Source organism: Caloenas nicobarica, chromosome 1, assembly GCF_036013445.1.
Source record: "Caloenas nicobarica isolate bCalNic1 chromosome 1, bCalNic1.hap1, whole genome shotgun sequence".
NCBI lineage: Eukaryota > Metazoa > Chordata > Aves > Columbiformes > Columbidae > Caloenas > Caloenas nicobarica.
The window spans coordinates 85967873-85989773 of record NC_088245.1 but is presented as its reverse complement, the minus strand read 5'-3'; the positions used below and the strand labels follow the sequence as shown (position 1 = coordinate 85989773).

Genomic DNA, 21901 nt, shown 5'->3' with positions numbered 1-21901 from the left:
TGAGGTTGAGTTCTTCAGCAACTGCTCATGTAGTTGTAAGAGGATCAGCTTTGATGATTGCTCTCAACTGGTTGTTGTCAACTTCTGATCGCCAGCCACTACGCTCCTCATCTTCAAGGCTCTTGTCTCCTTTGTGAAACTTCTTGAACCACCACTGCACTGTACTTTCGTTAGCAGTTTCTGGGCCAAATGCGTTGTTGATGTTGCAAGTTGTCTCCTCTGTTTTATGACCCATTTTGAACTTGAATAAGAAAATTGCTCAAATTTGCTTTTTGTGTAACATCATTTCCATAGTCTAAAAGAAACAGCAAGTAATAGCTCAGTAGACGAAAACAAAAAACAAAGCAAGGAAAGTGCATTAAAACGATGTACAACATAACCACATTTAAGAATGCATTCCAATATCAAATGTCAAATTTTAACAATGCAAAAACTGCAAATCCTTTTGCACCAACCTAATTGTTCTTTGTTACTGTAGCTAGATGGATATTTACAATCAATCAATATTTTAAGGCCTTATTTGAAATAACATGGGTTTTATTGCTCCTGCCCATGTCCAGTGAGTTTCTCCAGGAATGTCCTTACCACACCTGAGCCATGCTGGGTTAAATTGTGTCTTCCCTGGCAGCTAGTATCAGGGTTGTCCCTGCCAATGGCTGGGACCTGCCATGCTTGGCCCTTTCAAGCCAATCAAGCATGAACCCAGTGCTCATTAGCTTGGGTTCAGTTCGCGTTCCAATGACGAACATTCAGCGTCATTCCCTTTTTTGGTTATTCCGTTTGCTGTTATATTGTCATCTTTGAGCTTACACAGACCTGCATTCCTCACTTCTTATCCTTGTTCACACGAATCTGTGGTGCCAGCTTGATCCACACAACTGAGGAAGTGAACCTCCAGGCCACAGCCTGTCATGGCAGGCTTTGGTCAACCTTCACAGTGCAGTGACTCAAACCATGACATACCCAGGAAGTCAACACTTTGACAGCACCCCAAAGGTCCTTCCTTCTCAATGGGCTAGATTAAGGCTCCTTTCCAATGCTGTGGTACTACAAACATTCCTTAAAAGAGGCTTAAAAGACGAGGGAGTCTTCTGACCTGCCTTCTACCCATATGTACCCTAGCAAAAGCATTATGGCATTGACGCCATCTAAAATGCTCACTGCCTTTTTTATACTGTCTCTGCCCCCTTTTTCATAAAGTCCTCCACATACAGCCCAAGTTCAATTTCTGTCTGTTGCACCTTAAGGAAGGCCCTTAAACAGTATCTTAGCAGGCTTTGAAAAGTTACTATGGGACATAGCCTGTTGCACAGGGTTTAAATTACTTATCTAAGGGTTTGCACTGCTATGCTGAAAACAGAGGAATGGCTGAAAATAGGAGGTATATAACACCTGTAAGAGATCTCCACTAAAAGATCTCCTTTCCTATTTGCTGTTTTGCACTTTCCTAAGCTTGGTTCTAGCATATTTGGCAGTTGTAGCTAATTTGGCAGCATTTCTACATACTGGACCAGAACCAACTTAGATACTCTGTGTTCGCCGGTGTATCAGGGTCTTGGGTCTACGCACAGAACCGGCTTTCTACCTCCTACAGATTCAATCCGCAACCAAATAACTAATCCTTATTAAATTGCAAATTGACAGCAGCTAGAAGGTCTAGACCAAACGCACCCAGAAACCATGACTGTTTCTCTTCCTCTCCACCTTCCCTCTACTTACTGTTTGAAAATGCACTAAAGTTTATGTTTGCTTGGGGTTGAAAAGCATGCTCTTTTTCAGGAGAAACCTTTAGATTTTGCAGTTTACACCCACCTGCTGAAGTAAATACAAGTTCTTTATTTAGGCTCTTTTGCTACTACTTTCCTTTGACATCAGCAGAGCCAACCTAAGGTTGCTAGAGTCATTGTGCACTGTGCACAGATGCAGCTTTATACTAGCACAGAACAGCTCCAGGTTGCATGCAGAGTAAGGACAGTGTGCAACATGCACACTCCCAGAGCAATCTCACATACTGCTGGCCAAACCTTCTGAAGCCTTTGCAAGGATCCCTTCTGAACTTAAGAGGTCTGCACTGCATGAGCCCATGGCCCGAGACGCCAGTGCAGTTTTCAAAAGCAACTCTGGAACACTGAACACCAGTGTGTGTGCTTCTCTCTTTTTACCTTCAACTGACAGTTTTGTTACGGAAGGATCAAACATCACACTGAAAATGCAAAGTCAGAGGGCACACACAACGACAGCTGCTCAGGGGGTGTGTGTGATCCGTCCACAATTGTGCAGCCCCAGCTCTTTTTTGGACCTCACTGCACAGAGAAGCAATTGTGGCAGGCAGGCGGGACGGGCCGCTGTGCAGCCGCGTGCCCGCCAAGGGCCCAGTGGGAAAATGGGAGAAGAGGAAGTTCAAGAAGGGGCGGGAAGGTGCCATGGGAAAACATGGCCTGAGGCGGGGAGCATGCAAAGCTGTGCAGGGTAGCCCAGGGAGCCAGTGTTATGCCCAAAAGAATAGACAAGATCCTAGTCTGATTTTAGGTAATAGAAGTTGCGAATGATTTGGCCAAAATTTGCATACAGCCCATGACGTTTGTAGATATGATGACTAAGCCTAGAACCTGGTCTGTTAATTCCTCTACATTTGCACTAATGCTTTTCATATTCAGAGGGGGCATCTCTTTTTATCGATGCATCCCCAAATACTCCAGCAGCAGGTTGAGGCACAAAACAATGCTACTTATCCTGATGGATAGGAACAGGCAAGCCACAGAGCTCACACTCTCTGCCCTAAACATGTCCCCACCTTTCCTGGTCCAGGGTAACAGTTTTAAATCAAATTATTTCTAACAGAGCACCTGAGCTCCTGAGCCTGCTATGCTCACTACTGGCACATTGCTTCTGTGCCTGTTTCTACAACCTTTCCTGTAATTGTCCACAGGCACGTGGTGGGCAAAAACACGCCAACACATCTGCAAAGGCCTGCTAATACTGAGATGCGAGGACGGTCGGTTTTACTCCATGTGCAGCTTTGAGTAAAGTAACGAGGGCAGGGCACAACAGCTCCTCCTCGCTGCCGGGCTCCCCTGCACCACCTGTGAGAGCTGGGCACACCTTGCCTCGCCCGCCCCGCGCTGTAAATGCGCGCCCTCGCTCTTCTTGTTGAATAAAGTCTGAAGTGCACTTTCATCCTTGGTTCCTAGTACCGTTGGCTGCTTTGCACCAGCCTAGCTGCCTCTAGAAGCTTCTCCGTCCCTCCCTCTCCCCTCCCCTTCCTCCTCCCCGCTGACCAGGGGGCTGGCGCTGCGGCGGAGGAAGGAAGGAGGCGCGCCGGTGCTCGCTCCCGTCCGCGCAGCTCGGAGGCGGAGGCGCAGCGAGGCGCTAGCTCCAGCTCGGTGGGAGGTTGGTGCTGACCCCACAAGGCGGCCCTTCCCTACGCAGCGGTGGCAGCGGCAGGCAGGATGACGGCGGAGGAGGTGAAAGCGGACGGGGCTCCCTTGGAAGGCACGGACATCACCCCCAAACAGGATGAGGGCGTCCTCAAGGTACCCGGCCGCTGCAGCTCCCCGTCCCTATCTCCCGGCACTGACTCGGAGGCCTGTGGGGAGGGGAGGCAGTGGGGCGGTCCGTCCTCACGTGCGAGCGGGTGCTCCCTGGGCGCCCGGCCCCCGCTGAGGCCTGTTTGTCCCCTGAGGGGATGGGGACAAGGCCATTACTGGGCAGCTCGCCGCCCGGCAGACTCGCGCAGCCCTCGCGGTTAAACATTAGCGGCGGGGAGGGCGGGAGGCTGCCATGGCCGCGCACGCGCTGCCCGCCTGCGGGGGCTTTCACGCGGCGAGCGCGCGGGGCTGCCGGCAGCTCCCTGCTGTTCGTCCACTCTCTCCTCCCCCGGCCGGGGCGAGCCGGAGTCCGGGCTGCCTGCTAGGAAACCCCGCGGTCACGAGGGACTGCGGCGGGGAGAGGAGCTTGTCTCTGCGTTCCACCTTTTCCCCAGGGGTGGGGTGGGGAGGGGGGGAGGAGCTGGTCGGGCTCTCCGCCCGTCTCGCAGGGTGCGGCTCGCCTGGGGGGGCCGAGTCCGCGCGCGCCCTTCCCCCCCACGTGTTCGGGGGACTGGATATTAAGGACGGGGCCTCGCAGCGCACGTGCGTTTTGTGTATCTTTATAGCTGGTGTAAAGTAGTGCTGCGCTGCCTACTTTGGCCAGTCTTTAAGACTCTAGAAATGGGGCTCTCCATCTTGGTAGGAATATGCTCTCAAACCTGAGATGGTGCATTGTACACGTGGGCCTGATGTAAATGCACTCCGGCGGCAGGAGCCGGAAAGGCTGCCCAGTGGTTCAGCTTCAGTGGGAAAAGTAGCTATTATCAATCTGCAGGAGCGGTCATTGATAGAGCTGGCAGCAGGGCTGGCTGCGGTCGCGGTTTGTGCGATGTATTGAGAATGCTGGTCGACTGGCTTCTGTTCTTTGTACTGGGCAGGCAGTTGGTAAGGGTAGCAGAATTTATACCATGAGGGGGAGTTGCACTAACTTCCTCTGTCAGATATTTCCTATTTCCATATGTCTAGAAAATTCTTTAGTCTCTCTTAAAAACATCAACAATTACTAGAAACATTTTTTTAATCGCAGCGGAATTTCAGAGTTATAGTGTTTGGAAGAAGAAAAGTGGCACCACAGCAAAGACAAATTCCTGGTTTTAAGTTTCAGAGCCTTCTGGCTTTAAATTCTGGGTTTATCACAGAGTTGCTGTCTCCAGTTCAGGAGAGGTATCAGCAACCAGATGGAACATCTGTGGTTGGCCTCTATACTCAGCTTTTTCATGTTTCCTGCTAACATCGTTTGGGGAGAGTTTATATTTTTTGTGTGTAGCACAATATCAGGTTGGAGTTCTCATCTGTGTGGCTGCAAGGAAGCTGCCTGTGGGTCTCCTGTATCTCAGATCCCTGAGCATTGTAAAAGGCAATGAGTCTGACTAGTCCATGCAGTACCCACCTTTTGATGATGGAGAAGCAGCAAGTGATTGTTTTTAAAACGAATGTTTAAAAGGAGGGTAGGAAAATATACTGCTAAAAAAACCTGATGTTGTGAAAACATCAAAAAAAGGGAGATGGTGAATTGATAAGACAAAATGCAGTAGAGGTGGTGAAGTCCAGCACTCATGGGTATTATTTTTCTAGTAATTGTGCAGAATGTGGAGATTGAAATCAAGGGTCTAACTCTGAACTAATCTACACGAATTTTGTGCTGGTATCATTGCACTGATTCCAGGGGAGGGTTTTTTATTTCTTCATTAGCTTTATATCATAATAGTACCCAGAAGCCTTTACCTGGTGCTGCTAAACGTTTGCACTATTTCTAGTATAAGTATTAAAGTTTACAAATAGAAATACTCACAATCACAATATGAACAGAAAAATCAGGTTTTTCCACCTGAAAGGGAAACGTAAACCTTATGGAAAATAGGGTTGCCATATTAGTATATGAAAAAGTGAAACTTGAGTCTTTTGAAAATGAAGTAAATGCAAAAGAATAATATCATATAAATACTGAAAATCTGACATTCATTACTTCTGTGTTAGATAACTCAGTATGACATTACAAGAACATGGCATTTGGAAAAGCTTCATAAATTTCCATTAAATGCAGTTAATATTTTGAAGTGACTTCAGATTGGCTGCTGTAAAATTACTGGTTTAGATCCACTGTATGGGTTTTGGTTGATTACCAGATTCACGTTATTTTCGTATGTCTCTGTTCGCCTATCTCTGTGAGAGTGGTTGCTTGAATTTTTGCCTTCCTTGGGAGGTAAATCAATATATTAGTTCTGTAATGCTAATAACTGCTGTAGCACTGAGGTGGTGCAGAGTAAGGGGATGGAATGCTGTGTGAGGTTAGGCATCCCTTTTGATGCTGAGCATTCTCTCCTTAGGAAACTGAGCAGGTAGCATGATGTTTTTACAGCTTTTCTTTAAAGAAGGGACACAAGTGTGTACTTCTGTATAACTGCCCTTGAATAAATGTGTATCTTCTATGAACCATATCTTTTCCAGGTCTCTATAGATGCAAGCAAATAGGGTCCTCTATTGGTTCCCTTGCTTAGCTAAAGTAATGTGGAGCTTTGGCTAGGTGGTTTCAATCGATATTGGAGAAAATAGCACTCCTGAAGTTCAGATTTGAGTTATGGGCAAGCCCTATGTGATATGTCGGTATTATTATCTATATACATTTCAAATGAACACCAGAGAGACTGGCTGATCTTGCTTTTTGTATAGTGTGGATTTAGTTGATACTGCACTTGCTAACTGGGGAACCTCTTGAGAAAATCAAAACCTTGTAGCTGTTTGTGAAATTGGCGTGGTGGCAATCCATGTCAGAGTTGCAGGGAGACTAAACTAATACAATATAATAATTCCTAAATGTTACTGTGTTGGCTGCTAGAGCTAACCTGCATTGGGGCAAGATCCTGTTCACCTTTGTTAAACTGTCTGGTTTAACTCAAGGAATCTCAGATTACATGTTAGAATAGACTTTACATGGAAAGAAACAGCTTGTATTCTTGTTTAAATGCTCTGTCTAGAACACCAGATTCAGGGGTAATGATTGAATGGTGGTGAGGAAAGTATTTGAATAAAGCAAAAAAAGTGTAATGCTTTACCTGATTAACTTTCAAGAATATTTAAAAATGTTGTTGAGGAAAGCTAAGTGACATTGTGAACTATAGATGCAGAGATCTGTAAACTGGTGCCACTGTTGGCAATTAAGTTCTGTCACAGCAGAGCCATCTTGAGGTTCCTGCATTTGCAACACCACGCTAATCTGTACGTAGAATAGTCAATTCATTTCCAGATAACTGAAGTAAACCTCCAAATACTTCATCTACAGAAGCTGATAACATATGCATCTAAGTAAATGGAAGTAATGTACATTAGGCAGACTTAGTTTTCAGCATCTTATTGTTGCTTACTGTTTTTTTCAGGTTGTCAAGAGAGAAGGCAGTGGAACAGAGTCTCCAATGATAGGTGATAAAGTGACCGTCCATTACACAGGATGGCTTCTTGATGGCACAAAATTTGATTCCAGTCTGGACAGGAGAGACAAATTCTCATTTGACTTGGGGAAAGGTAATATCTTGTGTTTGGTATTGGTCAGTTTTGGTAAAAATTGAGATGGGATTTCCTTGCATGTGTGGCTCCTTTGCGGGATAAAGTTGCTATTTAAACTTGTTTTCAGAGTTTAAGGTTTATTGTCTTAGAATGGCACAATCAGAAGGCTTTGAGATTTTTCTCAATGAGAAAACTGCAGCCCCTTGATGAGGCCTGCTAAAGAATTCATGGGCCTCAGGCAAAGCACTCCAGGGGAGCAAATTTGCCCTGAAGTATAGTGATAAAGGGTAGTTAAAAAGCCAGAATGTGCATTTAGTTAATTGTGGTTTTTTTAGACAGAAGACTCAAATTCAGTTGTACTTAGTTGTGACCAGATACTGGGACACAGGGTGCACAAGGGCAGCTGTCAGCTGCAGTATGGTGAAATGAACTCCCTTTTTCCCTAAGTTCCCAAATTAAACCAAATATGAATCTTGAAGCAGTGCATCCCCTCGTTACCAAAAACCTTCATTTTTAAAACCACACATTCTTGTTCCAGCAAATCTTACTACTCAATCTGGGTTTTCTCCTGGTAGTTCCTTACCTGCTGCTTTTTTTATTTGGGCGATAATATCATCTGAGATTTCAGTACACTGCAGAATTTAAGTCACTAAGTACCTATTAATACAAGACTAAGAGAAAGGCTGCTTGATTGAGCTGAAAGGAGCAGCAAGTAGGAGAACCCATTAAGGGAGATTAAGATAGGATTTTGTTACTTGAGGTTCCAGCTTCTGTTCACTTTTGGCTGTAGAAGGAATACTACTTCTTTTGCTCCCTCTTTCTGTTACAAGTGCATGTAGCTTTTAGTTATCACTCATGTTGTTCTTTGCCAGTTGATAAAGTATATAGAGAAAAGGCTGTTGTTTTGGATTGTTTTCAAAATATGAGCAGGCAATCTCTCACCCTAAGACCTTCCTCTTCAAAGAGTCTGTGGTTGTTTCCTTGCACTTGAGATTGTGCCAAGCACTTCAGCCTGTGTCTGTGTTCAGATGACTTATATTTGCTGTGGGCAAAGAAGTAAGGGGAGGAAAAGAATCACTACACCTAGAATGAAGAATACAGCCAAATTTGGTCCTCAGGTAACTTTATAATTAGAGGTAAAACTGATATACATAAATCAGAGTGAATGCAAGTCTTTTTGTATTTGTCTTAGCTGTTATATACTAAAAGCAATGATAGTTTCATCCCGGTCATATGTTTTTCATGTATGCATAGCAATCATGTGATTGAAATTTGGCTTAAATAGGTGAGGTGATCAAAGCATGGGATATTGCTGTGGCAACTATGAAGGTTGGTGAAATCTGTCGGATTACATGCAAACCAGAATATGCCTATGGCTCAGCTGGGAGCCCCCCAAAGATACCTCCCAACTCTACACTGATTTTTGAGGTAAGTGAGAGAAGGTCATGAAAATGGTACACTTGAAAACCAAACAGAGGTCATATTTCACTGTAGAGAATGTGCGATGTAATATTCTTTCAGAACAGGAATGTGAGATTTTCTACAGAGAAAAATGTGGTCAAATAGTGTAGTGTGGGCAAAGCATAGAGTTCTAGTCTGGCTGCTACTGATCTGCAGTGGCTCAGGTTCCCTTGTTTTTTGAGTTTTAAAAATATTTTGAAGTTCTTCAGTAGTCACAGTTTAAAATTTACATTTATGGAATGATTCACTGTAGGATAGTTTGGGTTGGGGGGCTGGGCAGGGGAGGGAGGACTGTCTCAGTGGTGAGCTCTGAAGTAGTGAAGAAATGAAATCTTTAATCCTCTTTTCACTTCATAAGACTCAAACTAGTGATAGTTATGTTAAACATTATGAAGTTTTCAACAACAGAGCAATTAATGTCCTCAGTAATATTTTTTCATACTATGTTTTCTTTGCAACTTTAACATGATCTCTTATGAGCTATTTGGGGGAGAAAAGAGATAATTATCCCATATAAACTCTAGGATATAAAATGGTTTTTGAACAGCCCTGCAACTATGAACTCTGTTTTCTGTAGAGCTGAGTGTTTTAATAAGCCTTAAGGCACCATACGAACAGTTTGGATTCCATTGCTTGTTGATTACCAGTCTGTCTGTGGGTCTAGGCTATATTGGTCAATCCTACCATCATAGAAAATCATTTGTACACACTCCTGTGACAGATTCAGGATTCTTGAGTTTGGTGTCTGGGTAACACTAGTTTTACAATTCACATGGGCAGTTGGTCTCCTCAGAGGTGAGCTGCATGTCTTGGTGAACATGGAAGCTATTAGCGTGGGTATTTCTTAACCTCACCAGCACAGGACAGAATTTATTTTCTAGTGGTCTTCAAGGCATCTTTCCCCTGTCCCCCTGCCTTCCCAAAAGGGGATAGAAATAATACACAAGAGACACGTGCTCTTTCATAGTGATTGCTCAGAATGCTGAGACTTGTGTTTGAGTTTTCCATGCAGGATGATATTAAAGCTGTTCCTGGAGCATGCTCTGACAGACAGTCTAAAGAGTGTTTTGGGAGGATATATTTTTCTTATTGTTGAAACAGTTCAATTTTCTAACAAAAACTTTCAAATTAATTGCACTTCAGAGAAGGCAGATGGACTATTTTTAAGTGTGATTCTTTTAAGCTCTGATAATTGCTCTAAGATTGAATGTTTTATGTAATATCTGAGAAAGGTCAAAATAGCTCATGGAGTAGGGACTGAAAGCCTATTTAGATTTTAATGGAAACAATGTCTGTTAAGGGTAAATTAAACATAGTGTGATATTCTATTTGTATTATATTTGGATAGTGTATTTGTATTTTTTTCCATGAACTTGTCAGTAATAGCATTTAAGATGTATTTTGTGTGGAAGGATTAAAAAAATACTGCCAGCACGTACTATCACAGGCCACTAAGGGATCAGAATTTACTTGTTTTGAGTACATCAAAATTAATTCCGTTATTTTTGCAGTTGACTGGTGAAAAATATTATCTTGTAAAACGGCTCTTAAACAACATTTTCTAATATATAATCTGAAGATACTCAGGGCTTATTTATATTGGATCAAACTACATGTGCTGGAATGCTTTATGCTTTGCACAAATGCAAGTGATAGTGGGTGTAATAGGGCAGGATTGAAGGGCGAGAGAAAAACATTAACACACATTTATTATGTTCTGACCTCATGATTTAAATGCAGACTCTAATTTTTTTTTTCCCCTACCCTCCATCTTGTTCTGCTCACTTCATTTTAGTTAAGGGAAAGGAAAAACAAGAACTTCAGTGTACCAGTTATTGAAGGTGTTCAGCTTTTCTGCTTCTTAGTGTGCGTGCGCAGTATCTCAGAGTTCAAGGCCTTCTACTTTGGCAGCATAATAAGGCATTCTTAAGCACTTAGCGCTAGTACACAGGATGATGCTACTTCATTGTCCTGCAACAAGAGATAATACCTAACATTTTGGTAAATGAAAGCACTAACTGCAAGATGGGATTTGTTTCATCAGGGTACTACTGAGCCTATCTGATACAGTCATCTAGATGTTTCACTTCACTCTTAATGATGCAGTCTGGCCTCTCCATCTTCTAGGAACTGTTTAGATAGAAGTAGTCTCTCATTCATGACCTTTTGTATACCTGCCTGAGCAGTAACGTTAAAGGAGAAAAGGAAGAGAGGAAAAAAAAGGCATTGAAGCTGCCTGTGATGGTTTTGTGATTCCCTAACAAAATGGCCTGCAGGTGACATGCTACAACAAATAAGCAGTGCTGGGTGTGTTAGGTGCAGAAAGTTTTCCTAAATTTTATTACATTGAAGCGATTTCTGACTCTCATGACTCTCAGGCACTTAAAATCTCTGAAGCTTACACTTCCTTTAGTCTTGCTCCTATGTTTTTATTATTTAAAACAATGCCAGCCCGGTTCCTTTGCGAGTGCCATTGCCATACCAAAATTTTGTATCAGTTGCTTTAAAAAGAACCCTCTAAAACTTATGTTAAAAGATTTTGTAGCTGTGTCATCACCACATCAGCATTTGTTTATGACCTGAAATTAATGGCTGTCTTAGGATTTTTTTTTCCTCATGATTGCTTTTGCTGAGCAATATAAATAGATTGTTCAATAGAATACTGTTGTTCAGATAAAGAAAAAAATGAGGAAACCTGTATGGTCATCACTGGGATGTTCTGGAGTGACTTAGCTTGTTTGAGGCAGACCAAAGAGAAAAAAACAGAGTATTATTTGTTATTAGGTGTCCATCAAAATACAGAGTGGAAGTACTGTTGTGCTGGTGAATATTCAATTCCTTTTGCATTCCAGGTATCTTAAGTCTAGTGTAATGAACTTCCCCAGTATAAACCTTGAAATTTTTTTTTTAATGAGGTACATAGTCTAAACAATGCTGATTATAATGGCTTGCTGTTCTGTGCTTTTTTACTATTGTTTTACTCAAACATAGCATAGCAGAATATGTTTTTCTTAATTTTGTAGAAGCAACAACAAATTTCTTTTGTGTTTTCCATCTTATCAGGATACTCCCACTTCAAACTATTTGCATTTGAGACTTGGGAGGGCATGTGAAGATTCAGGCTGGGTGGTTATGTCCTACATTAACACCAGCTTTTAAAAATTCTGAAAAATTTGTTGCAGCAACAAGTGTAGATGAAAGGTGGGCCAGATCATGGTTTTCGTGTTTTATCTTTCTTCTGGAAATGTTTTTTCTTAAGTGATCTCACAATACACAATGATAAGGCAAGCCTAGAGGGGAAAACATAACAAGTAAAATGAGAATACTAACTTTTCGGGCATGCAAGGGAGAATGACACAGAAGTTTTGAAAATATTGTCCTGTGGCTCAAGCGTGGGAGGATGAAAGAACAGGTGGGCAATAGCTGAAGTCTGAAAAGATATTCTTGATTTTGTTTTAATAATGCAGGACAAGCATTTGGAATCAGTTTGGGCTCCATTCCAAGCACTTCAGATCTGAACTTGACCATAGATATAATTAGAGGATATAATCAGGACTTAAGAATAAGGATTGCATCTTTATATTTCATTTTCCTGCTCCTTTTGACCTTGCATTACTTACAAATTTCCCTGGCCCTTGAACGCAGTGACACTACTGGTGATTCTACTTGACCATAGAGTAAGAGGGTGTGACAGCTGCTGATCCCAGTGGTAGCACTGCGAAGTGGCAGCTGACAGCAAATTCTTCCTGGCTTAATGTGTCCTAAAGTTATTTTCCCCCATATTTAAAAACAACCCCCGCCCCAACCAACCAAACAAAAACACAAAAAAAACCTTAAGCCTGAAAACCACTATCCATACTTCTGCCTGCAGACATTAGCAGAAATACTGTTAAATAAGCCAATAGAATCTTTTTTTTTTTTTTGCAATAGTCCCTAAGCATTGTGGCTCATGTAGGCTTTATTCAGAAGACAGGTTCACAGTCCTTCCAGTTAAAGGTTCTGATTTGTAGTATGCAGAGACCAAGATTGCTGGAGAAAAAACTGTGAAGATCTGAATGTAATCTGAAACTCTTATGTAGATTTCCATCCAGTATCTACTGAATGCAGCATTTTCATAGCCTTGGCTATCTAATGTCTTACAGGACATTAGTTAAGGCAGTGGCTTCCTGAACAGCTATAGTTTCAAAGACCTCTGGAGAACAATTTCTCTGAGTTACTGAACTGATTTGATGAGAATAAACGCAAGGCTTTTCTTCCCTCCGCAGATAGAACTTTTTGAGTTCAAGGGGGAGGACCTCACTGATGACGAAGATGGTGGCATCATCCGAAGAATCCGTAAAAAAGGGGAAGGTTACTCCAAGCCCAATGAGGGTGCTGTTGTAGAGAGTAAGTATATTACACAAATAGTAAACAGGTTTAACATATGGGAGGACAGAACCTTTTTCCCAATCTACAACTCCTTGCTCTGAGAGTGAAGAATACATGGCTTTTCTTTCCTTTACCAAGTAATTTAACAACGTAGAGTAAGCTTTCATTCTCTTATTTCCAGTGAGGTTTACATTTTCCAGCAGCAACTGTGTACTCCAGAGATACTGAATCCAATAAAGTGCTTATCTGATCGCAAGGTAGATGAATCTAATACAGTATTTCCATTTGCTGAGAAATGAGGGGAAATAGTTCTGGCACTGGTTGGAGTGAAAAATAAGTAATACATAGTAAATATTTTTTTTAATTCATCTGTGTTTAGCATTAGAAGTTGTATTTGTGGCCAGTAGCCACCATGCATAGGTAGCTGTTGAGAAAAGACTGTTTAGGAGAAGGCTTTGGCACTCCCTGTATTAGCTGTGCTACCTTACCATACATAGATATCTTCTGATTTTTATCTGGGTTGTTCTGTTTTTTGTTACCAGTCCAATTTGAAGGCCGATGTGGAGATCGTGTTTTTGACAGTCGGGAATTGCGGTTTGAGATTGGAGAAGGTGACAACTATGATCTCCCTCATGGTCTGGAGAAAGCAATTCAAAAAATGGAGAAATCGGAGGAATCTGTGTTCTATCTCAAACCCAAGTATGCCGGTTTTGATCTTTTGGTACTTGAAGGACTTATACTAAGCATCTGGCAAGAATTAGGTGTTTTATTTTAATGCCTTACAGCATTTTTCAGTGCTGTAGTAAAAACTCGATCAGCCCCCAAAGTTTGACGTATGAGAAGTATGAAGCTAAGATCGCTTTTGGTTGTGAAGTAGTAGCACTCCAAAAGAAATTTACTTAAGACTCTATAGTGTAAATCTTGGTGAATATGAAAAAAAAGAAGTTGCTCTCTTTAACTTATATTTTTGTGGTTCCTCTTAATGAAACAGAACTTATTGTACAGCTGGGCATATAAAGGTACCTAAAGAACAGCCTCAGAATAGGAAATAGCTGAAGAGCCTTCTGAGCAGCCTGATATGACCAGGTAGCTAGTCCTTAGGTGGTGTGGTTAGAAAAGAGTATCAGAAATCTTTTGTCAGTAGAAAATGTTCACGGGTATTCTGAAAGCCTTTTGGAAAAAGAACTTCAAGATTCCTGTGAGATACAAAGCAGAGTTATATCCACATCTTGGACCATTATGAGAACTTTCTGAGACCAACAACAGCTGAGATGTATGTATGACTGCCCAATATTGTAACCTTAAACAGTATTGGATATAAGCAGAATTTTCTCTTTACAGTGAGAACACATCTGAAACAAGTGGAGTTTGCACTGGTTGTTTCCATCAAACTTGAGTTAATTTCAGGGTTGTTTGTTTTTTTTTTTTAGTTTTTAAACTGGAACTGAACATGATGAGAGAAGAAAAGCAAAGCAATCTGATCTTGAGGGTTTTCTTGCCACTATGCAGCTTCTTACTGGAGTTGCAGAACAGAACCTTTCTATAGGCATTTACTGTTAATCAGCTGATTGGCAACATGTTAAGTGTACAGCTGTTCACTTAATCTCTATTGTTGTCTTTGCTTTTCTGAGTATAGTACTAAAATACAGGTGCTCTGGAGGAAACATCCAGTTTCAGACCAGGAATATAAAGCAAGATGTGTATGAGTTGAAAATCTATTTTTTCCTTGATGGAGAGAGAACTTTTCCTTCATATAAACTTAAAAAAAAGAGGGGGGGAGGAGAAGAATAGGAACTGATAACCTAGAGATTAATGAAATAAATCACAGGTTTCTCTGGCTTTGTTCTGCCTTGTGCTTGCTAATTTTAGAATACTAACCAAAATTCTTCAAGCCTTTCTGTCTTGTAATAACGCTGTATAGGCATCCCAGATTTGCATGGGGGTTTTCCCTCCAGCTTCCTATGTAGCAAGTGTGGCTGGCTGGATAGTTTTGGAACTCTTTTGTTTGTTTCTTTTTCTACCCCACCACCCAATCTTACAGCTATGGTTTTGGAAGTTCTGGGAAGGAGAAGTTTCAGATCCCTCCAGATGTGGAGCTACAGTATGAAGTGAAACTCAAAAGCTTTGAAAAGGTAGGAACAAGAGAATACTTTGCAAAACTGACTGGGAGATGAGGGAAGAAGTGAGTGCAGCTTAAACAAGGACAATGGAGTCCTTGAATGCTGATCTGAAATAGGGAAGCCATTGTTGTCAGAGATGACACACTGGGAGATCTTGGCTGAAATTGTCCTTGTTCTTACTGTATCCCTGTCTGTTGCAGATAGTGTCTCTCTTGGTCTAGCCCATTTTACATTAGTGGTGCAAAACTCTGCTTTGCCAAACCTGCCTCTGTTAGTGAGGAGCAGCTGATAACACTTCTGGTTTCCCCAAAGTTCTGTCATTGACTTGAACTGCTCCTGTTTGGGTAGGCTAAGGAGTCTTGGGAAATGAACACAGATGAGAAACTGGAACAAAGCTGCATTGTGAAGGAGAGAGGCACTCAGTACTTCAAGGTAAACTATTACTCAAGCAATAATAGCGTTTCTTAGTCAATGTCATGAGCTGATAATGATGATTACAGTCATTTCAGAATGATGTTCATGGTATTCTCTGTGATGTTCTACAGGGAGGACTGAAGGGGAAGGTGTCTTTTAAAAAAAAAAAAAAAAAAAGAACCTCAGAGTTGGAATATCCAAACAACTAACTCTGCAAAGAGTTAGTTCACCCTGTCGGAGCTGTTTGCTGTACCTACAGATAACTTTGAAGCATACATTGAATAGTAGCAAGGTTATACTATTTAAGTTCCTACTGTGGGATATGCCGTGAATGAAAAACATTCATTTGGATAGAGATGTGTGGAGAAGCTGTTTGAAACAATTTGACCAGCATAAAGGCAGACTTTCCAATTATCTTCATGACACAGCAATAGTTGTGTTGTTTTGAAAGTGCCCCATCTTCCTTGATTTGTATCAGAAGTTGAATATTAGGTGGGAGTTAAAAGTGAAGTATCACTGCTGGCCTGTAGCCCTAGCTTTAGTGGGGGAGCTAGTATGTATTCCTTAAGATTTTCTGATCCTAGGCAGGAATGGCTTTCAGAAGTAGTATGTTTTTGATGATACGAGTTATTTTCTGATTACTCTGAATTATTTATTTTCATATCTATTGTTCAAGGATGAAAGTTACGTTGAGCTGTGTGACAATTGAACTGCCTTGTTTACAGGAGGGGAAATACAAGCGAGCAGCATTACAGTATAAGAAGATAGTGTCGTGGCTGGAGCATGAGTCGGGACTCTCTGAGGAGGAGGATACAAAAGCCAAAAGCTTGAGTCTTGCTGCTCACCTTAATCTAGCTATGTGCCATCTCAAGCTGAAGGAATACTCCCAGGCTTTGGAGAACTGCAACAAGGTACTAAGGGTTCATTTTTAAGCTGCACAAGCAATCTGACAGTTTACCCCTTGCTGTAACAATTTGAGGGATACCAGGCTTTTCTTATCAGCTGGCAGTTTAGTACTGAATACACAATTTAAAAATATCGAATAGGTTATTTTTGTAATTATTGTCCTTTGAATACATTTTATTAGCTTGCTGCTACATTGAAAATATTAAAGTATTTAAAAACTGGAAACACTGAGATGTGGTGAAGGTAGTCATGTTGGCAAAGGTCCTTCAAAGAGCTAGAATAGAGCTAGGACTTAAATCTTAAACTTGCTGATTCTCTTCTAATAGCCTGCTATGTTCAGTTCTCTTTGTACTTCTACTGTATTCAACTCTCAGTAAGTCCTGGCAAGACTTAAAAATCTGTATCAGCAGGTACAGTTTCTAGCAGTCTCTGGTGTTCTGACTGCATATTATTTTTAAAAGTGTATTCTTGAATGTGGTTTTGTTCTTCAATGCAGGCACTTGAATTGGATAGCAATAATGAAAAAGGCCTTTTCCGGCGTGGAGAAGCACACTTGGCTGTCAATGACTTTGAATTGGCCCGGGGAGATTTCCAGAAAGTGATACAACTTTATCCAAGTAACAAAGCTGCCAAAGTGCAGCTGGTAACTTGTCAGCAAAAAATACGGGAGCAGCATGAGAAAGAGAAAAAGATGTATGCCAACATGTTCCAAAGGCTTGCAGACAGAGACTTAAAGGTAAGTAACATTACTCCAGAAGAATATAGGAGGTGGCGTCACGTGTTAGACAAGGAATGGTGTTTTAGATATTCAGCTTAGTACCTAGTACAGATAAATATAGTGGGAGAACATTTGAGTAGCTTTCTCTGGGGGGAAAAAAAATGGAAATAGCCAACAATTGAAATGTCTAGGCTGTCTTGTTTGAACAAGATAACAACCAGTAGCAAGCATTGCACAGAATGCTTTTACTTGTTTCAACTGATTTTGCAACATATCAGTGTTGATCAGAAAGCTATTGAAGTGATGAGGTGCAAACACAATCATGTTCAAGAACTGAAAAAAAGCACCTGTTCTCCTTCAACTGGTTGTTCTAAAGAATAGTCTGTTCTGAAGCCTGAGTGGCCCATTTACTGAGACCTTATGTCTGTCATACAGGTGGTGCTGTGCACCATCTTGCCTCTCATGGAGACATGAACATGTGGTTGATGTTCTCCATCTCAAAAGTCACCAATTGATTATGAAGTGTCAGGATTCAGACTGTTAGAAGATTTGTTATTCTGCTGTGTGGATGGTTTTCCTACTAAGTTTTTACTAGAAGTTTAGTAAATACTAGTTCAGTTAACAGCAGCAATATTTGAATACAGGTTATAACAAGGTTGTATGAGCTAGGAAGAAACATTCAAAGTTACTGATGAGAATCACATAATCACATATCCTAAGAAGATGTTCTGTCTGTTTTCCTTAAACGTCATGGTCCAGAAGGGCTAGGTAAACCTTTAACTTCCAAGACAAATATGGGATTTATATCAGACTCAAATTTTGTCCGTAACATTGGGGGAGTCTGGCAGCTTGCATATTGCAAGGTAATTTTAACAGATCTTTGTGTCCACCTTCTCAGAATATGCATGGAGATTCTAAAAAATTGTCAGATATTGGTATGTCATTTTCCTGTGGTTAACTGTATCAGTCTGTCTAGGGGCCCACTGTCCTCAGATGAGTATATCCTGACAATTTGGCCATCTCTGACTGTCAGCTGGCAGTCCTACATGACACACTTCACAGACCTCTCTTTTTCTTCCCCTCCCCTAATCCTTCAAAATAAGATATATCTGAAGTCAGTTTATGTCCCAGAGACAATGGGAGATGTATTCCCTTCTTCATCTCTTACTCTGCTGAAGTAGTCATATAGTAATCACCCCTAACTGGATGGCTGGTTGGGCAAGCTGTTCTGTTTGTAGCTTTTTGGTTGTGTTTTGATTTGGTTTTTTTTCTCTTGAAAGAGCAGCAGCAGTTCTGTGGATTTGGTCTACATCTCATGGAGGAGTGTAAACACACACATCAATGCAGACATTCTGCACTAATTCTGCACAGAAAGTGTAATTGTCCATGTAGATATCTATCTGGATAAAGCAGGCTAATGTCAACAGTCCTTGCTTAGTGGACCCTGGAAGAAAGCATTTTGTTCTTTTAGGCTTTGTTGCATATGGCCATGCAGTACCTTAATTTTTGAAAAATCTCAGGAAGGTAAAGATACAGCAACTAAACCAGAATTATTTCACTGTTGGGCATCCTCTCTTTTGAAATCGAAGGTTTTAATTGCCAGCTTTCTTGTGCAGGTTTCTTTCAGCACAGCTGCTGGGAATCTGGCTTCCTCCACTAGGTGTGGGACATAGTAAGATCTGTTCAGAGAGGAAGTGGATTGCTGAAACAAGCTATACCCACTAAAAGTATGGAAAGGCTGCCTTCGTGCTTTTCAGAATGTACACTACACCTCAGCCTGTAAGAAAGACTGTTGGTAGATGGGTATTCTTGCCACAAAAGGCTAGAGGCATAGAATCATTTAGATTGGAAAAGATGCTTAAGATCATCAAGTCTGCCATCAACCCATGTCCCTAAGCACCATTTCTACAGGTATTTTAAATACCTCCAGGGATGGTGACTCAACCACTTCCCTGAGCAGCTTGTTCTAATGTGTGACAACCCTTTCAGTGACAATTTTTTTCCTACTATCCAATCTAAACCTCCCCTGGTGCAACTTAAGGCAGTTTCTTTTTGTCCTGTCACTTGTTACCTGTGAAAAGAGACTGGTGGCACCTTGCTATAACCTTTGTTCAGGTAGTTGTAGAGAGCAATAAGGTCTCCCTTGAGCCTCATTTTCTCCAGACTAAACAACATCAAGATGTTCAAGAGTTCCAGAGAAGAGGGTTTGTTTACCACATGTCTTCTGATTGCTAAGAAAGCAGCTTGGACTGTAATTCTGAAATACCTGACATTTGCATATCTTACAGTCTATTGAAGTTTGACAGCCACTCTTGCATCAGTAATTCTTTTCATTAATTCCATTAGTTTACATCTGCAAAGTGTGAATTTTTAAAGGATCAGGATTGCCTGATAACAGACTTTCTGTGGAGAGGAGACTTCACTCTTGCATGCTTCACAGGAGGCTTCTGAGGATGAAAGGCTGACCTTTGCCTGAATGTTCTTTGGCTGTGGTTTCTTGTTGCAGCTAACTTGATGTAACATTTTAGTTTAGGGATTCTGCCCCTTTTTTCCCCTCCACCAACCGTGCATGCTTATGTCCTTGCTTGTTCCTGTCTAATTCTCGTCTAACCTCATAATAAAACGAATGGTTCAGGGTGCTTGCTTTACAGGTGGAATAGCAATTTCACTTCACTGTCTTCTGAGATGAGGACAAGACATTTCTACTTCCCTTTACAGTGTTTGAAAATTTTTGCAAGGTCAGGATGTGCTGGTTATGTCGTATTGAAAAAACTGACCTCAGACCCTTACCACATGGCTCTCTGCCTTCCATACCTTTTTATGTGGGCTGGAAAATGCCAAGGGAAGGGCAGTTGAAGAAAGTGTCACATATCATAACCATCTAACAGTATAATTTCTCAGCCTCCTCTAAACTGCTTCTGGTTTCTTAGATGCAGGAAAAAATGCAAAGAAATTTTCAGTTTCTCTTGGCTGAAGGTCCTAATGTCTTAATTCAGTCTTGCAGGCAGAACCAGGTATCCTAGTGATAAGAATTAAACACTCTTTGTGGTATTGTTTGCATTTGCTAGCAATTCTGTATCACAACAGAGTATCTTTGTTTCTCTATTTAGTCAGCTGCTACTCTTCAAACCAGCCACACTGAAGATGCAGAAATGAAAGATGAGCAGAACGGAGTTGAAGATAAATCGGAAGTTGACACAGAAGCATGAAGACAAACCCTTTAGTTTTGTAAACGAAAGAATTTCCAGTGAATTATACCTTTATTTTTCTATCTGGTTGGACAGTGGCTTCAGGGGAACAGAGGCTGAAGCCATCATGCCACAGTCAGTTTGCAGCTTAATACGTCTGAAGAAGCTGAGTGGCAGCATAAATCTGGTTTAATCCTAGGGACTTTTATTTATTCATTCAGCCTCTGTTAACTGTTTGGATTCTGTCTGGATTTACTCTGCTTGGTTTATTTGCATTTTGCCATTAGTGTCTGTCTCCTGATTCCAGATCGCTTTCATCCCAGGTTCTGCTTCCTCAGTTTATTTCTTTCAAGTAATCAGCCTTTTCCAGGAGTCTTCACATGAGACTTGAGAACAAATTGGCACTTCCAGTTGTTCTGCCTTGGCATTGCTCCCTTCCTCCCTGTTCAGTAAGGAGCCCCTTTCCATTAAGTGTTGTAACCTATCGCACATGCGTCCTCTTTGCAAATTGCTGAAGGTGAAGACTGTGAAAGTCACAGCTTAAGTAATAAAGTTCCAACTCAAGAAAACAGAACTTTTTGTGCGTTTTTATTGGAATTTGCACAGAACTAAGAGAATTTACTGTCCTTTGATCATTTGGCATTTTTCTCATCCACATAGGTGTACAGTAGCCACAGTATCTGATTATTTTTGTGTTATTTGTTCATTGCCATAGCAAATTATAACAATAGTTGCAGTATTTACCCAATTATTTGCAAAAGAAAAAAATGTTGCTGAAAACTGTACAAAAAGCAAGTCTGTAATCTATACATAAAGCTTATTTTCTGTTCCTATTGTTAGCTTCATCTTCCCCCTCACATTGTAAAACTGGATTGGGGGAAAAAAAGACACATTTATTTATACCTGGAAGTGACTGGCTTTGAAGAGAAAATAAGTGATAATAGTTTAACACATTACAAATACTTCTAATTTCTAATGAACTACAAACTTGAGCAATTCTAATGTCTGCTTATCCCCATCCCACAAGAAAACTATTACTGCAGAAAGACGCAGAATATCAAGTATGTTTGTGTCTTGTTTGGGGGCGGGTGTGCTTTTGGGTTTTGTGGGTTTTTTTTGTTGGGGTGGGGTTTGTTTGTCTGCAGGCATGGAGTGTAGTGGTCTTCTCTGTTTATGCTGTTATGTAGCGTTAAACTCAGCATCTCCACTGTCTCATTCTGAGTCCCTCTAGCAACAGGGACACTTTTTTGCCGACTGCAGGAGGTAGATAATCTCCTCTTTTTCAGATACAGAAATGGATTTTTTTTTTGCAGGGAGAAAGATACGTTGTCCCATGGCACGGCATGACCTGGAATTCTTTGTGTATTGTGGAGAGTATCCCTGTTTTTAGTATGAACGACGTCTGAAATCTTTGTTTGAATTCCTGGTCTCTTTATACAGTACAAAAGTACTGTATAAGCACTTACTTAGTCATGGCTTTCGTAGGGGCCAGGAGGTTGCCTGTATATGCCTCTGCAGGAGCACCAGCTTGGGCCTGGCAGATGTATCACTGAACTGTCATCAAAGCATTAAGGCCTGCTTGACATGCTGTCTTGCCCCCAGAGCCAAGACAAGAAATTCACCACCTGCTTTGGGGTT

The 21901-nt window shown here is 41.3% G+C and overlaps 1 protein-coding gene across 1 annotated transcript; it reads left to right on the top strand.

The window, feature by feature from the left end:
* The first annotated feature begins 3284 nt into the window (after positions 1 to 3284).
* Positions 3285 to 20828, top strand: FKBP4 (FKBP prolyl isomerase 4). Its single transcript, XM_065658249.1, has 10 exons — positions 3285 to 3533; positions 6962 to 7106; positions 8374 to 8516; positions 12815 to 12935; positions 13460 to 13616; positions 14959 to 15049; positions 15386 to 15469; positions 16177 to 16362; positions 16854 to 17093; positions 20186 to 20828. The coding sequence occupies exons 1-10, from the start codon at positions 3450 to 3452 to the stop codon at positions 20282 to 20284; spliced, it is 1350 nt and encodes a 449-aa protein (XP_065514321.1). The 5' UTR covers positions 3285 to 3449; the 3' UTR covers positions 20285 to 20828.
* The last annotated feature ends 1073 nt before the right edge of the window (positions 20829 to 21901 follow it).

Bases quoted from the DNA above. Each gene is read 5' to 3' on its own strand.
- FKBP4 (XM_065658249.1), top strand. From the start codon at position 3,450: ATGACGGCGGAGGAGGTGAAAGCGGACGGGGCTCCCTTGGAAGGCACG. The intron at 8,517-12,814 runs GTAAGTGAGAGA...TTCCCTCCGCAG, and splicing joins ACTCTACACTGATTTTTGAG to ATAGAACTTTTTGAGTTCAA. The intron at 12,936-13,459 runs GTAAGTATATTA...TTTTGTTACCAG, and splicing joins TGAGGGTGCTGTTGTAGAGA to TCCAATTTGAAGGCCGATGT.